General features: G+C 40.3%; 1 protein-coding gene across 4 annotated transcripts in view; it reads right to left on the reverse strand.

Annotated features, from left to right (window-relative positions):
* Positions 1-19,146, reverse strand: part of MYBPC1 (myosin binding protein C1) — a 73,027-nt gene that overhangs the window by 13,858 nt on the left and 40,023 nt on the right. For all 4 annotated transcript variants that reach the window (XM_063154014.1, XM_063154012.1, XM_063154013.1 and 1 more), the window contains 14 exons: positions 18,295-18,461; positions 15,719-15,851; positions 14,041-14,165; positions 13,291-13,396; positions 12,823-12,989; positions 12,050-12,212; positions 11,176-11,282; positions 10,173-10,306; positions 8,961-9,117; positions 7,990-8,094; positions 7,172-7,360; positions 5,661-5,795; positions 1,043-1,210; positions 474-562 (listed from right to left, as the gene is read on the reverse strand). In XM_063154014.1, coding sequence (XP_063010084.1) covers positions 474-562; positions 1,043-1,210; positions 5,661-5,795; positions 7,172-7,360; positions 7,990-8,094; positions 8,961-9,117; positions 10,173-10,306; positions 11,176-11,282; positions 12,050-12,212; positions 12,823-12,989; positions 13,291-13,396; positions 14,041-14,165; positions 15,719-15,851; positions 18,295-18,461 — 1,945 coding nt within the window. The remainder of the gene's footprint in view (positions 1-473; positions 563-1,042; positions 1,211-5,660; positions 5,796-7,171; positions 7,361-7,989; positions 8,095-8,960; positions 9,118-10,172; positions 10,307-11,175; positions 11,283-12,049; positions 12,213-12,822; positions 12,990-13,290; positions 13,397-14,040; positions 14,166-15,718; positions 15,852-18,294; positions 18,462-19,146) is intronic.

Consider the following 19,146-nt stretch of genomic DNA (forward strand, 5'->3'; position numbering starts at 1 on the left):
TTTGGAAATAGTCATATTACAGTTGTGATCTCAAGGATTTAACAGCTGCAGTCTGCCTGCTCTTCCCCTCACTTTTCCTCTCATGGCAAGGAAGTTATTAAATGCTACTGTTCCACTCTTGATACCCATATTTAACTGCTTCCAGTGCAGCCCCTTTGTATTGTGCAATTGTCTCATGTGCAATGTCTACTGTGAAGATTTGTAAGTGTCCTTCGGATGACAGATGACCAATCAGTCTGCCTGAGTGAGTTACCCAGTTCATCATTTGGCTGAACTTAATTTGTTTGAGATGTTGAACCAAAAACTTTCAAGCACCTCTGTGGATGTACTTCAGAGTACATCCACCTGTGCTTAAGGTAGTTGACTAGCCAAAGTTACAGCGAAATCAGTTAAAAAGAAAAAAAAAAAAAAAAAAAAAAAGGCAAAAAAGAAAAGGTAAAAATAATTTTTCTGTCAGTATTTTTAGTTCTTACCTGGAAAGGAATAACAAGATTCACAGTTTCTCCAACTCTTCGAGTATAGGTTTGTTTCAAGTGTCTTGGTAGACGAATCTTTGGAGGTTCTGAATGAAACAAAAGCTTGTGTTAAGCACTAATCTTCTTTTTTAACCAAGGCAGCACTGGTGTGCATCAGTATAAAAATTAGACAGTGTGGTCTAAAATTCCCAGAAGTGACTAATGAGTGAGGTGTCTTAAATTTCTTGGTCCCCCAGTGTTGCATTCAGGACACCATCAGCTTTTATAACAACAAATGCAATGATGCTATTACAAGAGGGAAGCTTAGAGGAACTTAAAAAAGGTACCATCAGGATCAAGTTCTGCAGAAAAAAATGCCCTGAAAAACTGAGAAATAAAGGCTCAGAAATTAAACAAAATTATGAATTATTCAAAAATGGTTTCATGATTTCTAGCCACCATACAATGGCTTTGTAAGGCCATATCATCAGTTAACAATAATAAGTAAATATTAGCCTTAAAAAACCCCAGGTGTTAGTATGGAAACAGGGTGTATTTGTGGGCATGTGTAGGCAGCAGGATCTTACCTATCACTTCCTTGACTAAAATAGGCTGTGGGTGGTACTTGGGCTCACTCTCACCAGCAGCATTCACAGCTTTTACTCTCACAAGGATTTTTGAGCCAGTTGGAAGGCCATTGATGGTGAACTTTGTTTTGTCTGTCAGCTCTGGGTTAGCCACGATCCATTCATCAGCTGGTTTAGGGAAGTGAGGGGAGGAGGAAAAATCCAAAAAACAGGGAATTATAAATATATCCACAGCATGGATGAGGAAAATTACAGAACAGTAATAGATTTGTTAGATTCTAATGAATAATTCAATTTTGTTTTTCTAATTATGCTGTAACACAATGTACTTTCATTTTAATACGTAGGAAGAACGTTTCAAACCCTACAGACTTTCTGCTGATTACGTATTTGTATATTGATATATTGATATATTGATATATTGATATATTGATATATTGATATATTGATATATAAATATATTTGTACAAATGTTATTAGAATATGTCTATAACTTAAGTGTACCAGAGAGAAAAATGGTTAGATTTTTAAATTCTGCTAGAGTAAAACAAGGGGGGAAAATAATGTATTTGCCAAAGCACTTGTCATTGCTTTAACAGCTTCCTTGAAGAGAAATGGTTTTTGCAATTAATTTCAACCAGTACTGAGTACCCTTGAAAGTATAACTGAAAAATAAAAGAAACGCAGAGTATTTACACATTGCAATGAAATGCCATCTCTCCTCATGCCCTTAAAAAAAGGAAGGCTGTGTCAGAATTATTCACATAATTACAGCATTCTGGGATTTTTAATCCTATCCCCAGGTGGTCACATGAATTTCATGGAGTGATGATAAGAGTTCAGTCTATAAAACAGCTTCCATTACAAACCATACTTTCTTACCCACCCTGTCCTCCCAGCTCAGACTGCCCTGACACTGCTGGGCACAGGAGCAGGGTTTATGAACAGGCAAGTCAGGATCAATACCTCCCACACTATGTAAATCTAGCACTGTGAAATGGGCACAGAAGACAGAGAACTGTTATCAACTGAGATCCCTGCAGAATTAGAGTGTAGTGCTGTGGCACATTTTCATAACTGAGTGTCTTGCTTTTAGGAATTAACTTTTCCTTCAAGCTTCAAGCAGAAAAGGATTTCAATCAAGGACTCTTTTCCCAAGTATCTCCCCCTCCCCTTACACGTATGCTACAGAAAATTCCACAGACTGTTGCCCCTAAAATTCACCGCCAGGAATTTATCTTTAATTTATGAAGAGAGTTTTTCTTTCATTAAAGAAGACGTATATCCTTTGTGGAATACTGTACCTTCCAGGTTAAAAGGTGGCTCCCCCAATTCCTCAGACTGATCTGTCGATATACCTTGAGAGAATCCATCTTTAAAATTAATCAGAGACACCCACTTTCACACAGATGGAGCATTTTGTCAGTGGTTAGCAATTCCTGTTAGTAAGTATGCAAAGATAGATGCTGGGCTTGACAGATTTAGAGAACCCATGTTTAGGGAGAAAAGAGATGGAAAGAGGGCAACCAGATCACAGAATACACAGATGCCCACAGGAAAGATAAAGGATGAAAGAAGAGGAGGATATAAAGTTCTATGAGTTTTTTGGGCCCCAGAAAAGCCCTAGAAATATGAAAGGAAAGAGACAAAAGGAACACTTGGAAGAGAGAAATGAAACAAAATGATGATGAGAGAAAGTGTAGAAGGAGAAGAAAACACATTGTAGAAGAGATAAGAAAATCAGAGATAAATTCTGAGTAAGAGAGACAGAAAAAGAAGAGGTCTTGGAAAAAAACTTGGAGGAAACAGAGGAAGAGAACACATTTAGCTAAAGGTAACATAGATAGAAAATTAAAGAAGACCAGACCCATGGATGGTGACAGATATGATGTAAACCCTAAGGCTTTATTCCCTGAACAAAGTTATCGCTGTCCTGGATTTCCTGTAATCCTGGAGCTGTCTGTTTTCAGGATAATGATAATATTATTCTAGTATTTTAGTATGGTCCTGGATGAGTACACTGGCAGAGGTCTCAGCCAACAGAAAGTCTCTGAAGTACTTATTTACTGGCTATAAAAACATCTGGGGAGCTCTCTCTCTCCATATATACACATGTATATTCTATATTCATGTTATTTACAGCTATGCAATGCTGGGTCAGGATACTCATGATGAGACTCCAGTACTTCAGTAACATGCATGGAGTGTACATAGTTAAGAACTCCAAGAATCCACCATGTTGATCAAGTTATGTGGTTCTGACTAAAGGGAAATACCAGTTTTGCAAAGCCAAATCAATGTTTAGGATACATTATTCTTCTAAATTATCGTTATATATTTCTTTTGTCTTCCTGTTGTCAGCTTGTGATTTCTCCTAATGATTGCTGTGTTAGAGGAAGACTCTAAAAAGCCTTCTTGAAAACTACTTCAGTGACAACAATGAAAGAATGGAGAATGTAAATACAGATGACAGACAGATAACTAGGAGAAAAAAAGAAGCAGAATGAATGTAGACAGTCATAAAAAGTATCTTGAAATTAAAAAGAGTTATTAAACATTACAGAAAAAATTAGTTTGAGGCAGAACAGGGCTGAGAAAAAAGAGGCACTAAGATATTGCAAGAAAGGGAAAAACAAGTGAACAGAGAGAAAAAAATGAATAATCCAATAACATGACTTTTAAAATTGGTATTTTAAAATTGGCATTTTAAAATTGGCATTTTCTACTTATCTTGCTTCTTCCTAAGCATTTCATAACATATATACATAATGTCAATTGTGTATATATAGATGTATATGCATATATAGGAGGTATATATAGATATACATAAACACTCAAAACTATGTAAAATACATTGTACCCATTGTATTTTAACTGAGGTGGGTAACAGTAAAATGACAGACTTGGCTGCCATTTTGTTGTATCTTCGTGTGTTTAAAACCTATCTGGAAAAAAAAGTAAAGAATTTGTTCCATTTAACAGGTATGCAATGTTCTTCTGTCTAACAGCCCTTTAAAGACAGATTTAGAAGATTCCTTTTCAAAGCCATACTTTGAATTAACCTGTTTGTATTTCTCATCCTCTTTATCACTTGATTTGGATATCACTAATGTCAAGCACTTTTAACTTTTCTCTTCCATTCTACCCAATGCTACACAGAGCATAATATACAGCATACACTCAAGTCCTCACATTGACAGTCCCCTTAAAATTCCCCTACACCTGGGCTGTGCAGTGGAAACAGAGTCAGAACACTGTGCCTTGATGGGAGACTGCACGCTGACTCACTCTGAGCTGTTCCCACAGCTCCCTCCCAAAGGACAAGGAAAACCCTTCCTACCATTCCAGCTGTGTCTGCCTTCAGGCACTCTCCTCCGGGTCTCGGAGCTCCTTGCAGTCCTGCTCCTTAAAGATATTCATCTCAACACTACCAGATGCTGAGTGCTCCTGAGAAAAGCCAGGGGTGGATCTTCACAGCCTCTCCCACTCTCCTGAGAGAGAGCTCAGTGTGCCGTGGCACCTGGCCACGTTTATGACCTACTGTTCTCCTGGATTTTCTGAATCTGAAACATGTGACAGCATCAATGGCACATTCTGTCCTCTACCTTCTGTCTTCAGGCTATGGACTGTGTTCATGGAAAGCTTCTATTGAAATAAATGCCTCTGTGAGAAAAGGTGTTCAACCCCTCGCTTGATTTTCAGCACAGTTAAAAGCAACAGTGGAGATGAAGATAACTGTGTGCCCTTCATCCACATCCACAACATTGCTGCAGTTGGTGGTGTTGGTCCCCAGAGGCTATTTGATACTTACCCAGGTGCTGGTGGATTTGACTTTTTTGAAAATAGGCTAAATTTGATGCCAGTTCAGAAGAAAATCTGCTGGAAAATACTAAGTTTCTGCTGCTTGATCACCAAAAGACTCTTAGTTGTAAAATATCGTTTATATTTCCCTGTTCCTTCTTATTTTACCCTCAAAAGTTAATTCACTCTCTTTATCTTCCTCCTTCAGTTTTAATATATTTCTGTCTTAGACTGACATAGCTAAAGATCTCTAAGACTGCACTGAAGTTTTGGAGAAATTAAATATCTAGACATGGATTTTGCATACCTAGATGACTTCTGCAGGAGCTATTGATGAGGCTGTCTCAGTGTTGGCAACTGGCACTTGAAGTTATTAATATGTCAACATAGGGATTACCACACTTGGGTATTAGGGACCTCCTGTCCCTAAAACCCAGCCAACCTGACCCAATATTTTGGGCCACACTTGTAGCCATTATTTCCTATGCCTTCATCCACCAATGAACTCTTTACTGCCCTAACTCTCATTTAGCACCTGAAAGAGGGGAGTTATTAGCATGGTACTTGGCACATTACAACAGTTTTTATGGCTTTTGATTTGGATTTCAAATCAAGAGTAAGATACGTTGAACCCCAGTCAGGGGGTGGCGTCTGGAATACAAACCAAAGGAAGCCTGACCAAAACCCTGCTCCTTGAGGTTTTCTGCCTGATTAGTCTCTGCCTGACAGCCAGAGCACCTGATACCTGCAGAGAAAAAATGGAGACAGTCTCACCCACGTTCCCTGTGGGTCAGGCACCCCAGGTGCTGTCACTTACTTCCTTCAAAGCAGTATTCCACCACGTAGCCGTCCAGCCCTGCCGCCCCGATCTGGTCCGGGGGCCTCCACTTCATTGTCACCGAGGTGTCGGTCACACTGTCCACTGCCAGCAGGGTTGGGGGACTGGTGACAGCTGCAGCAAGCAGGGAGAAGGCAGAACACGGTGTTACCGTGGAAGGTTTGTGTTTATGGTTTGTGTTTCTCTGGTTTAGCATCGCAGGTGACAGGCTATCCTGCCTACCAGGATGATTTCTCATCTGTCACTATAGGACATGAAAGTACACAAGTGCACACACTGATGCTCTCAAGGTGAAGAAAAAAGGGAAGTTTACTTTCTGACTCCAACATTTATAGTTTTCCAAAAGTGACAGTGGATTGGAGGGTGAAAGTGCCACCTCTCCAGTGACACTGGTCAAACAAACAGTCCATCAACTTTCTCCTCCTCCATAAAAGAATGCAAAACAATGAGTTATTTTCAGAAAGTGTGTGAAAAAGTTTGCTACAAGAATGTAAACATCAGAAGGCTTAGAAAATCCTAAAAAATCAGGGCGACATCCATCATCCCTGGCATGTGTTCTCCAATTAGGACCACACTCCTACTGTGGTCCTAATTGGGAACACATGCCAGGGATGATCCCATATATGCTCACATCCCTAATGTGCTCATAGCCTGACCCAGAGATAAATTCCTCCTGCTGGGGAGAGAGAAGGACAAGCAGCTGTGGCTGGTAGAGCAGAGAAGTTGGGAGTAGTGTATTCAAGCTGGGAGCAGTGTATTCCACCTCAGCAGCTGCATTCTGGCAAGAGGGGAGAATGCTGGAGCTGTAAGAGCCCCCTCCTTCCTCCTCCTCTGCATTCTGGGGGTGCTGCTGAGCAAGGGGGGAACCTTTGCTGATCTACAGAACAGAACACCTTTCTTTTACAGGGACTTGTGGTGTGATGGTGTTTGCAGGGGTCCCAGGACGAGGGAAGAGATGAGAATCTTGACTCCATGTTTCAGAAGGCTGATTTATTATTATATTATATATATTATATAAAAACTATACTAAAATAATAGAAGAAAGGATTTAATCAGAAGGCTAGCAAGGAATAGAAAAGAACAGGATGAAAATAAAATCTTGTGGCTGACAAGAGTTTGAGACAGCTGGACTGTGATTGGCCATTAATTAAAAACAATCACATGAGACCAATCACAGATCCACCTGTTGCATTCCACAGCAGCAAATAATTATTGTTTACATTTTATTTCTGAGGCCTCTCAGCTTCTCAGGAGAAAAGCATCCTAGCCAAAGGATTTTTCATAAAATATGTCCATGACACTTGTGGTTGTCACCATAGTTTGAAAATCTGTTTCTTTACATGAAAAGGCCACTGAGTTAGCCTGTCACTGTGGGAATGACAAAGCCTTCTAGCTGTCACACTAATAAAAACTATATAATTAGGTGATTTTAATAACAAATGAATAGTTATTTTCTAAATGTATACCTATCTCTGCATTTGTTTACTTACCTAAAGGAACAAAGGACTTGGAGGGCATGCTTGGCTTGGACATGCCAATGGCATTGACAGCAAACACACGGACCTCGTAAGCAACACCTTCAATCATTTTCTTTGGCTCAAAAGTTGTTTCCTTGCACAGTTCAAAATTCAGCCTCATCCACCTGGAGCTTTGTTTCTTTTTCCTCTCAATGAAATATCCTTTTGACCAGAAAAGATTTTGTCATAATAAGTGAATTGGCACAAAGGTCAGTAATAAAAGGTCTATTTTTTGACTGCCCAGGGACAATTTTTTACCTGGATACACCTCAATATTCCCTTCTAGCTTCAGAGTGATAATTTTCCTCATTGCAAGCTATCTGAGAGTCACCTATTTGCTTTCAGAGCCATATATGAGCTTTTTTTGGACTTAGAAGGCTGCTTGTGTTTAGTTCAGAGTGAAAAGGGCCTGGTCCTACTGACCTCTGGGCCCCTCTGGCTTTCTTCTTGGTTTGGTGTATTTATTAAAAGATATTCCATTTTACTCAGTAAATTCTGAAATTTCCTTCTAACACAAACAGGCTAATAGCAATGCCTAGTTTGGTTTTATAAGAGGTTGTCTTTCAAGTGGGAGACGTAATAATGTAACAAGATAGAAAATGACAAATCTCAAAGCATTAGAAAAACAGGAATTTGATAAAGTCAGAATAGGTAGAACATTCTACCTACTGGATATTCCCAGCGCTACTTTCCGGGGCCTGAGCTAAACTCTGATCCTGCTGCATCCACTGTTTGGTGTTTGCTTCTTTTTGTCTGTATTAGAGAGTCACCACAAAAAAAAAAGTGAGTACCTAAAATGGGTGATCCACCATCATTTGCTGGAGGTTCCCAGGTCATAATACACCAGTCTTCACCCACCTCAGTCACATTTGGTGCCTGAGGAGGATCAGGAACATCTGTTGAAAACAAAGTAAATATTATTTAAAAAAAATCTTTCATCTTTTTGCATAGGATGAAATTAAAAATGTCAAATAAGAAACAAATCTAAATTGTTTTTGAGGTGCAAAAGGAATTACTAATGACGAGAGAGGGCAAGGAAAAAGAAATTTAGTGGATCCTGGCTGGTGGTTAGGAATGGATGGATGCCAAGGTCTTCTGCCAAGGTCAGACACTTGAGAGGCTCTGGAGGGCCTGTGCCAAGACAGAGCCCACAGCCCAGGGAGAGGGGAGAGCCAGGAGTGATCGGGACAGCCTGAGGCAATCAGAGGAGTCTGGCCCCTATCAAAGCAGCAATAAACCCCTACTTAAACCCTTCCAAGCTCCTGCTCCCTTCAGTAACACCCAATTCCACACCAGAAAATGGGGAAAAATAGGAAAATGGAAGTTTCCTGAGACTCTGCTGTGACCGTGTTCACAGGGCTCTTAGGATGAGGGAAGAGACAAGGATCTGACTCCATGTTTCAGAGGGCTTGATTTATTATTTTATGATATATGTTACATTAAAACTATCCTAAAAGAATAGAAGAAAGGATTTCATCAGAAGGGTAGCTAAGAATACAACAGCAAAGAATGATAACAAAGGTTTGTGGCTCAGCTCTCTGTCTGACTGTGATTGGCCATTAATTAGAAACAACCAACATGGGCCAATCACAGATCCACCTGTTGCATTCCACAGCAGCAGATAACCAATGTTTACATTTTGTTCCTGAGGCTTCCCAGCTTCTCAAGAGGAAAAATCCTGAGGAAAGGATTTTTCATAAAAGATGTCTGTGACACTCTACCCCAGTGGCATGGCTCATGGGCTCTGTTTCACAGGACTTACCAACCACTTTGATGTTGATCAGAGCTGTGTCCTCTCCAGCCTCATTCTTTAAGGTGATTCTGAAAGGACCTGAATCCTCCCTCTCGGCTGCATCAATGACCAGGCAGCTGCTGTCTGGGTAGGATTCTGCCCGGATTCTTCCACTGTCTGTGACCATCTAGGAACCACAGAGAGCAGAGGGAAAAGTCATATTGTCTGGATTTGAGAGTCAAAATACTCAAAAATCAAAATTTAAAAGTAGCACAGGTCACTTCAACAAAAATATTAAAGCAACTGTAAGAAAAACCACACCAAACCTCAGCATTTTAGTCACCTAATGATGAAAAAAATGAAAAAATAACTAAAATAAGTAAGACATGATAACTGTTTACTACTCATTGCAACACAAAGGATGAGGCACTAGGCTTCTCTTCTAGGTAGAGCACACTTTTGCCAACACCACATTATCATCAATTTGATGGAAAAAGAATAGCTGATTCTTCCAAAAGTCAGATCAAAAGGAAGTAATTCACTTTAAAGGTGAGAGTGATTGTAATGGTCAGTAGTTTCTCCTCACAGATTTCAAATGCTGTCTCATATTTTGGAGGAGGAGCTCTCCTAGAGTAATTCCCTGTTTGGACAGGACCACAGTGGTGACACTACAATTAATATTTGAAAAATAGTGGTCACAAATTGGACCAGATAGGTTTGATGAATGCACTAGTGGTAAAATGTTCCAGCTTCTACATTGCACAATGAATATTTAAATGTGAAAAACAATTATTTTGGTATTTACACAGCCAGAGACTGATCTAAGCAAAAGTTTTGCTTTAAGACACCAGATGCAAGGCTCCAATTTCTCAGTCTATTGTTTCATTTGAGACTTGAACTCCATTAGAATTTATCATTCATTTTCCAAAACCAGACCATATCATGGCTTCCTGCCAAAACCTGTCAGCCATTCTGGGCATTAAATGTATAGAAGAAGTAGCCATTTGGTAAATTTTCACAACTTTTCTTCTGCATCCAATATATCCTTCTCCTCTACTATTTTTTATAAAAAGACTCAAAAAATACAAAATAATATTTATCTGTTTTACCCTTCTTTTTTGAGCGGGGCATCTCCCCCTTATTTTCTACCATTAAAATAAATTTCTTCAAAAGGCTAAAGATTATTATGAAGATTTTTTTAAACCTGGTTAAGCTAAAGAAACATCTACTGTGACAATGTACCTTGTCCCCTCTACTCCAAAAGACTTTTGGAGGTGGTTCACCAGTGATGGGGATCTCGAGTCGTAGTTTGTTTCCTGCCACAACTGTCACAGTGTTATTTTCCCCAAGACCATCCAGGTGAAGTTTAGGAGGATCTGAAAAAGGAGAGATTGTCCAAGTTAGACATGCAGCTGCTGCTCTGAGAGCTCAGTGACCTGAGACAGGTCTACAACACACAGAAACACGCTCTGTGTTTTATTTTCTTGGTATTTTTAAGCAAATGAGTTTTGTTTTAATGAAAAAATTGTGAAGAAAAATCTATTCAAGGAAATAGTTGCCTGATGAAAAAGAAATCATGGCACCATAGACAGTTTGGAATAAAAAGACCATATGAAAAACCACACAACTGTTTCCTTGAGGCAGAATTATGTATATTCAGGCAACTTCTGAGAGTGGTTTCCCCTAAGTGGCTCTTGAGAATTTCAACTGTGGGCTTTTTTTTATGGCACATTTGACCATGCTTCAACCTTCACTGTCCTTACAGTTTAAAAATTTATAAACCCCAATCCTTTTCTGAAAACAAAATTATCACTTTTGTTATACACTGTGTGTATGGAGAACAACTGATTAATATCCTCTTGCAACATTTTTTAACATATTAGAAATATAGAAATGGTCATTCTCCTCTAGTACAACTCTTCCCTTTTCACTCTCCCTAAATCCCACCAATACCTTTTGTAATACAGATAACCTACATGTCTCAGGTTCAATTAAAAAACATGTTTTCTAAAATTTTGGTCATTTATATTGCTCTCCTTTCAACTTCCAAGTTGCTGGTTGCAGCTAGAAGCAGGTGAGGCATTGCTGTGGGAACAGTCAATGCCCTGTTTTATTTTTGTTTGAAGGGCTGGGATCACTTACAAGCCTCCTGCTTTTCTGAAAGCCTCCTGCTTTTAGTTTCCAAATGTCCCAGGAAGATGTTCTATACAGATGTTCTATACAGATCCCTGTGCAGTGTACTTACCCACAATATGTACTTTGCATGGAATATTAATGTTGTAGGCATCTGGCACAAACATGTATTCACCCTCATCATCGACAGCAGAAACTGGTATAACAAATCTGTGGATCCTGTAAAAGAATTGAGAAAGAAGTAAATTATGGTTGAAGACTGCTTGAGGCTATAAGAAAAAGCCTGTGAAAATTTTAGGAGATCTATGAAAGTAAGTAAAATTACTGACTAAAAATCCTTTGCTTGTTGCTTAGTGGTGGTTTAGGTGATTAAACACTGCGTGCTTTGTATAAAATATTACTGAGACAATCACCAAATAAAGTAACCAATTCTAATATGGTTTGTTTGAACATAGAACAAGGAAAATACAGGAGTGTAATCTCTTCTACACAGGGATTCTATGCTGCTGCCATTCAATTGCAATTTGCTTGTTTAAGAAAAAATCCGCAGGTGATCCCATTGGGGGAATATTCTGACTTTTGTTGGACCATCTTTGTGAGTTGATACAAACAGGAGCTATGAGAAAAAGAGGCAGAGAAAGGAAAGAGAAAAGGAATTGTATATTTTAATAATGTCTAACAATAATTTTATTTTTCTGCTTAATATCCCATACCAACAGCAACAGTAATGGTAAGAAAACAGCTGGAACTTAGGTGGATCCATGATTTGATTATTGTCCTCCACAGCCAAAATAAACAAAAGAAGATTACAAAATAAGATTAAAGGAAGCAAGGAGACATGGCTTTTAAAATGACAGAAATAAATAAGTCTTGAGGGGCAGAGGTTAGGCTTGATAAGCAGATAATTTTTAGCGAGGTAACCACATATTGGCACAACTCCACAGTGTCATTCCACCAAAAGCCATGTCAATACACAACAGGCTTACCTTCCTTTGTGATAAAGCTTTACACGGTCACTGGCTTCAATCAGCTGCCCATTTTTGTACCATTTCCCTTCCACATTCTCGGATATCTCACACTTCAAGTGGATTTCCTGTCCCAGCCTCACAGTCTGGTCTTCTAGTGCAAGTGATATCTTCAGAGGTCTCACTTAGGAGCACAGAAGCAGATGCATTAAAGAAAGGTGATGGAGCTCAGTAACCATGGGGGGGGTCATTTCCAGTTTAATAATGAAACCATGAATTGGTCAGGGTGCCAATTTGTACAAAAGAGTCAAGAGCAGCATGAGTATTACAAGTAAAAATGTACATTTATGCGCAATGCAAGATAACTTCAGAGCATGGACGAGATAAATTTTGTTTAAAGACAAAAGAACTTCAAAGAGGTACTGCACAAACAAAGCTGAGAGGATTACACAGTCCTGTGCTTGTGCCTAGGTTTGGCTTTCCTATAAAAACCTGAGAGGACTGAAGAAAAAGCAGATACTTCCCTTGAAAATTCACTTTGTTGACCTATTGTACCTTTGGATGGATTGCTTTGTTTTCCATATTAATGGTGTGACAGGAAGTTAACAAGCAGAACTAGTTCATGGCCTGCTGCTGGAAATAGTTTCTAAAGGGAAGTTTTCTTCATTATTCTGGAGATTCACAGAAAAAAAAAAATTGCTGTGGAAGTTAAGTCTCCTTTTTTAACTCCCAGGGAAAGGCAAGAAAATTGTTAATTTCTGTGGCACATGAAGAGCAAGGTGGATGATACTCACAGTCAACTGAAAGCTTGGCTTCTGATTGCCCTCCAGTTGTCATTACTGAGTAGGTTGCAGTGTCATTTTTGGCAGCTTCCTCTATGACCAAAGTGTGTTTTTTACCCTCAACCTTAATCCGATACCGAGATTTGGGATCGTTGGAAAGTTCTACGCCGTTTCTAAACCTAATGGAAAGGAAAGAATTTTTATTTTTCCAAAGGAAGTCCTGTGCAAGTAAGGCTTCCACAGATTGAAACTCCCAGAGGAGACTTTACAAGACTGTAAGGCACTAGAGAAGGTTAAACAAACTCACCCATGAATGTATAAGGGTATTTTTGGTGTTCCTACATTTTTAATAAGGTTTTATTGAGATTTTCTTAACAATTTTTGAGTTTACTATTTTAGGAAAAAGCTGCCCTCATTTTTGCCCACGATTAAAGGCTTCTGGGTTTTATTTTCATGGAAGCTGTTCAAAGCATGTCTCACCATTTCACGTTTGCATCATCCTCAGACACTTCACAGCTCAGCTCTACTCGTTCACCCACATAGGTGCTGGTGTCCTCCAGGCCTTTGGTCACCAAAATTGGAGGATCTTTGGAAAGAAGAAATTTCAGATTTACTATCTGAGAGGGAAAACCAAGTGAAAGAGATTTTCTAAATCTCGCTATAGAAGTATTATTTTCAAGTTCTAGTATGAGTATCAGTACAGCCTTTTCTGCCTTAAATCAGAAAATTGCTCTTTAGAATGCTAGTAGGAACTTTGCTCAATAAAAGTATAAATATACTTAATTGAGCAAATAATAACTCATAAACAAAAGTATAAATTTCTTCCTATTAATACCTGTTTTGCTTTGATAATCAACACCTTAGGAGCAAAGAGACTGAAGATACAGCCTCCCATTCGTAAATGCTGATAGAGTATTTTCTCAAATCAGTGCAAATGGAATGAAAACTGGCTTCTAGAAAGCCTCACCTGAGGGCACTTGGACAATATCAGAGTCCAGTGCACAGTACCAAGTTGAGTGTATCCCCATTTCAGGGTTTTCAGTAAGCTGCTAACTACAGAATGAGAAAAAATAAATGGCCAGGGATCACAGAAATACCAAGTGATCCTAACAGCTGCTAATGCAAATTCAAAAATATACCTAACCAGATCCTCCCTGATAATTTCTGTTGCAGCCAAAGAAGCCACATAAATTTAGGGCAGGTGAAACAGCACCAAGGTGACAGAGTTACCTCTCACAAACAGTTCTGTGGAACATTTCTCATCACCAGCTGTTACGTAATAGCGAGCATCGTCTGTCATCGTGCAGTTATTGATGAATAAAATTCTCTGGTTTCCTTTGTGCTCAAAAATGTATCTGTTTGGACAGGAATGCAGCAAAGACATGTTAGCAAAACTTCTGGACACATTCTGTTTTGTGTAGAAAGTGCTGTAGGGATTTTTAGAGGCAAAAATACAGGGGTTTACACAGTACTGGGAAAATTGTCCTTGGAAGCAATTTCCAAGTTTCAACAGAGCTGTCATAGACTTCTATCAAAAAAAAAGAGCTGTGGTGTAGAGTGACAAGGAACTGCTTTTGGCCTGTTTCAAGATCCCAGGCCTGGGTGATATGAAAAGAAGAAATTAAAAAAGAAAAAGAAGCTGGAGTCAAATGATGGCAAATAAAATGGAGTCTGAAACTCTAGATGAGTAAAGCTGAAAATAACCAGTAAGAGGACACCATCACTCATTCCAACATTTTTGTGAAGTGTAATAATAGCCAAAGTTAAGAGGTTAATATTATTGGTAGGCCAGATGGCACAAGATATCAGTAATGGGATATGGGGTTTTGGTAATGGGATAGGGAGCCTTTCACCTTTATGTCACCAGTTTAGATCTGCTCCAGGTTTGTAATGACCAGAGCTCGTTAGCATCTGACAGCTGCTTCTGGTAGAAATGCACTGGAGCCCCCAACCCAGCCCCTCCTGCTGGGGAGGAATCCATAGAGCTGCCTGCAGAACCCCTCTGAACTGCTCATGCCAGATACAGGGGCTAAAGAAAAGGTACTCCATTATCCATTTTTTTGTCAAGTATGAATTTTAACCAAAATCCTTTCTTGATTTCAACAGAATGAAGGAAATCTGCCTCATTTCTGTAAAAAGGTCTTTTGTTAATTACTATATTTTTTTTACTGGACAGAGGAAAAATTGTCAAGGACTTTGTGCTGCTGAGAAACATTGAATAAACATTATACTGTTATGCACATCTTCCCCAGGTGTGTCTGCCTGTGGAATGGGATTTTCTGCACTGAGTTGTGAGAGCTGGTTGTGCCCACAAAAAGGACTGGGCTCAGCTTCCAGGCACTGCTCTGCATGTACTCAAATATCTGCACCTGCACTTCTAGGAAAAGCTAGAGAATAAACCAATTTTTAGCTGAAGAACTTGTGTACACTAGACCTGTTGCTCATGACTGATGGTGCAGGCTGTGACTTCAGGGTGTTAACAGAGTAGTGGAAGATGAAACAAAGCTCACACCCCTTTTCCTGGGGTTTATGGGTAAGTGTGTGATGTAAAATCTCTGCTCTTAGCAAAAAATTACTGTAGAGAGATTGTGACCAAGGACAAGTGATTTATTTATTGGCAGCGCTTCCTCATTTTTGAAAACTACTGAGTAGGAAACAGCACCACATATTTTGAGGATCTATAAGACTTTTGTCTTGAGATAAAGGAGAAAATCTATATTACATTTAGCCTACAGTGTACTTTTTTGGGTCCTGAGCAACACAGCATCATTTGCATACTCTTCACATCTCATGAAATTCAGCAGTAAAATTGGTACAGCCTGAACAAAGAGATAGAACTGGGCAACAAACTTGTCAAGGGAGGAGATGTGTGTCCTTTTTGTTGCTCACATATGCTAAAATCACTTACTTTGCACTTGGTCGTATCTCTTGGCCATTTTTATACCACTTGAGCTCCACTGTTGGATCTGCTAGCTCCACCATGAATCTGACTTTACCTCCTTTGTCCACCTGGTATGCAGGATCGAGGCCTTTGGCAAAAGCTGTTGTGGAAGTCAAGAGTTATTTTAACATGAGATCAGAAAACAAGAACATGGATGCTGAAATGACATTGCATAAATCTCAACAAAGCTGTCAGAATACATGCACACAATGTTATACATCACGAGATATTCTCACACTGGTCTGCATGGAATCATCTAGAAACACTAGAATAAGCACAAAGCTGTGCACATCTAGTTATCCTGACCAACATCAAGATGGCATTTCTTCAAGACTTTGCAGTGTGATTGTATTCAAAATAGGAACAGCTAGATGCATCAAATGAAATACATAAATAAAAATGAATGTGTAGTACCATAACATATGTTATGGTGTGAAGAGAGAGGGTGTATCAGGATTACAGCTGGATTTGTGGAGGACTTCACCCATATAAAAAGGACACCTCCAGGAAACGAGTGACACAGGAAATGTATATACTGCATTCAGTTCTGAAATGCTGCCCAGGAACAAGCAGATGCCACAATAGTGTAAGTGTATTTATGCATGCATGCAAACATGTTCTGTGGCATAACATGTATTTTATATACACATGTATGTGGATGCAGCAGCCTGATCAGAGAGGAGAAAATGCGTTTCATTTTCTCACAGTGGACTTGTGAGACTTTTTAGGGAATCGTAGAAATGATGCTAATTTGTTAACAACCACCTGCAGGTGGTGTTTTTCTACTCTGTTTTTATGTTCCTCTCAAGGACTGTGAGAAAGATGTTTTTGTTAGCTAGCCAATCAAGTAGAATGTGCCAAATCTGTCTATAAAAGAGAGGATTTTTTGTATTAAACACACTTCTCCTGCAAACCAGCCTTTGAGTGAATTTGTGTCATTTCTGGCTCGATGTATATCGTCAGGGGACACATGTATATATATTTCTCTATGTAATTATATGCTATTCAGTAGGGTTGATAGGGAAAGACATGCCTGAATGTCCTCACCCAGTGCAGGGAGAAGGGTCTATGGTACAGCTGGGATTTCTGAGCAATGGAGATTAAGTGCAAAATGAGATTATGAAGAGCAGACACCGCCTGTGTTTGGAGTGACCTCTGTTTAGAGCAGAAGATATTGATGGTAACACAAGGTTTAATTTCTGTATTGCCTGATCAGGTAACACCTTTCCACACACCTGGGGCACATTATTCCAGGGGGAACCAGTGTTTGTCTGAGAGGGAGGGATGCTTTAGGTAAGCACTGATAAGGTGTTTATGCTTCTACCATGGATTAGAGCTTCCTTCTGATTAACTCCTTGCAGGAAGGAGTTGTAGTGTGAAAGCTCCCTTGTGTGGAAGTGAGGTATATTTGGGTTTTTAAGGTGAAGGGTTGTGTGTGAGCAATGAGCAGAGGAATGTGTGTGAGCAATGAGCACAGGAATGGCTGTGTGTGAGCAGTGAGCACAGGAATGGCTGTGTGTGAGAATGAGCACAGGGATGGCTGTGTGTGAGCAACGAGCACAGGAATGTGTGTGAGCAATAAGCACAGGAATGGCTGTGTGTGAGCAGTGAGCACAGGGATGGCTGTGTGTGAGCAACGAGCACAGGAATGTGTGTGAGCAATGAGCACAGGAATGTGTGTGAGCAGTGAGCACAGGAATGGCTGTGTGTGAGCAGTGAGCACAGGAATGTGTGTGAGCAGTGAGCACAGGGATGGCTGTGTGTGAGCAGTGAGCACAGGAATGTGTGTGAGCAGTGAGCACAGGAATGTGTGTGAGCAATGAGCACAGGGATGGCTGTGTGTGAGCACTGAGCACAGGAATGGCTGTGTGTGAGCAGTGAGCACAGGAATGGCTGTGTGTGAGCAGTGAGCACAGGAATGTGTGTGAGCAGTGAGCACAGGAATGTGTGTGAGCACTGAGCACAGGGATGGCTGTGGTGTGAGCAGTGAGCACAGGAATGGCTGTGTGTGAGCAGTGAGCACAGGAATGGCTGTGTGTGAACAGTGAGCACAGGAATGTGTGTGAGCAATGAGCACCGGGATGGCTGTGTGTGAGCAGTGAGCACAGGAATGTGTGTGAGCAGTGAGCACAGGAATGGCTGTGTGTGAGCAGTGAGCACAGGAATGTGTGTGAGCAATGAGCACAGGAATGTGTGTGAGCAGTGAGCACAGGAATGGCTGTGTGTGAGCAGTGAGCACAGGAATGGCTGTGTGTGAGAATGAGCACAGGAATGGCTGTGTGTGAGCAGAGCACAGGGATGGCTGTGTGTGAGAATGAGCACAGGTATGGCTGTGTGTGAGCAGAGCACAGGTATGGCTGTGTGTGAGCAGTGATCACAGGAATGTGTGTGAGCAATGAGCACAGGGATGGCTGTGTGTGAGCAGTGAGCACAGGGATGGCTGTGTGTGAGCAGTGAGCACAGGAACAATTTTCTGTGACCACAGACCCCAGGAATGGCTGTGTGTGACCTCAGAGCCCAGGGATGCTCTGCCCCATCTGTACCTGCACTCTTCTTCACCTCCCTGCGCATGCGCTTCAGCCGCTTCAGCATGCCCCGCAGGTCGGTGATGCCGTACTGGAACGCGATCTTCTCGTACTCGCTGGGGTTCGCGTTCTTCAGCAGATCCCACACGTCCACCTCGGGCTCCTCCTCTTGCTGCTTGACCTCCCTGGTGTTAGCAAAATAAGATTATGGGGGAAGAGTCAGCGAGGCTTAATCAGACCATAAAAAACAGGTGAAGCTGAACGTATGGTGAGGCTACAAACGTCTTGGCCAAAATTTGAAGGCTGCCATCGTATCTTTTTTATTTCCTTCCATATGATTGTAGTAGCTCAGAATGGCATTCACTCCTTCCTTTCCTTCAAGGCAGAATTGGAATGCAAGTTTTAATTTGTCCTTTTCTGATACAATCACTTATGATAATTTTTATATTGCTTCCCAAAAAAATACATTTTGAAAATGTAATAGCATACAGGTTAATTCCACTTAAATCAGTTTTATCTGCTGTAACTTGAGCAGAATCAATCACAATTTATGATGGCACCACAAAGTCTAATCTGTACATTTCAAAATTACATAAAAATATTTTCAAACCCTGAATCCCTGTAATTACTGCTGTGGGTGACTGGTGACATGACATTGAAATGCAGGGGAATCTGTGTCTGTTTATAGTTACACCAATGCTTCTCAGCATTACTTAAAGTTGTCAAATGAATAGGAACTGGAGATTTCCACACCAACTTGGACTTGAATGATGGATCTGTTCACTTCCCTGTGTATATCGGTCTTAAGAGCAGGAAATGTGTTCAGAGGCCTGTGTGAGGAATCACCTTTACACAGAAATTTTAGTGCTG

Source organism: Melospiza melodia, chromosome 4 (assembly GCF_035770615.1).
Source record: "Melospiza melodia melodia isolate bMelMel2 chromosome 4, bMelMel2.pri, whole genome shotgun sequence".
Lineage (NCBI taxonomy): Eukaryota > Metazoa > Chordata > Aves > Passeriformes > Passerellidae > Melospiza > Melospiza melodia.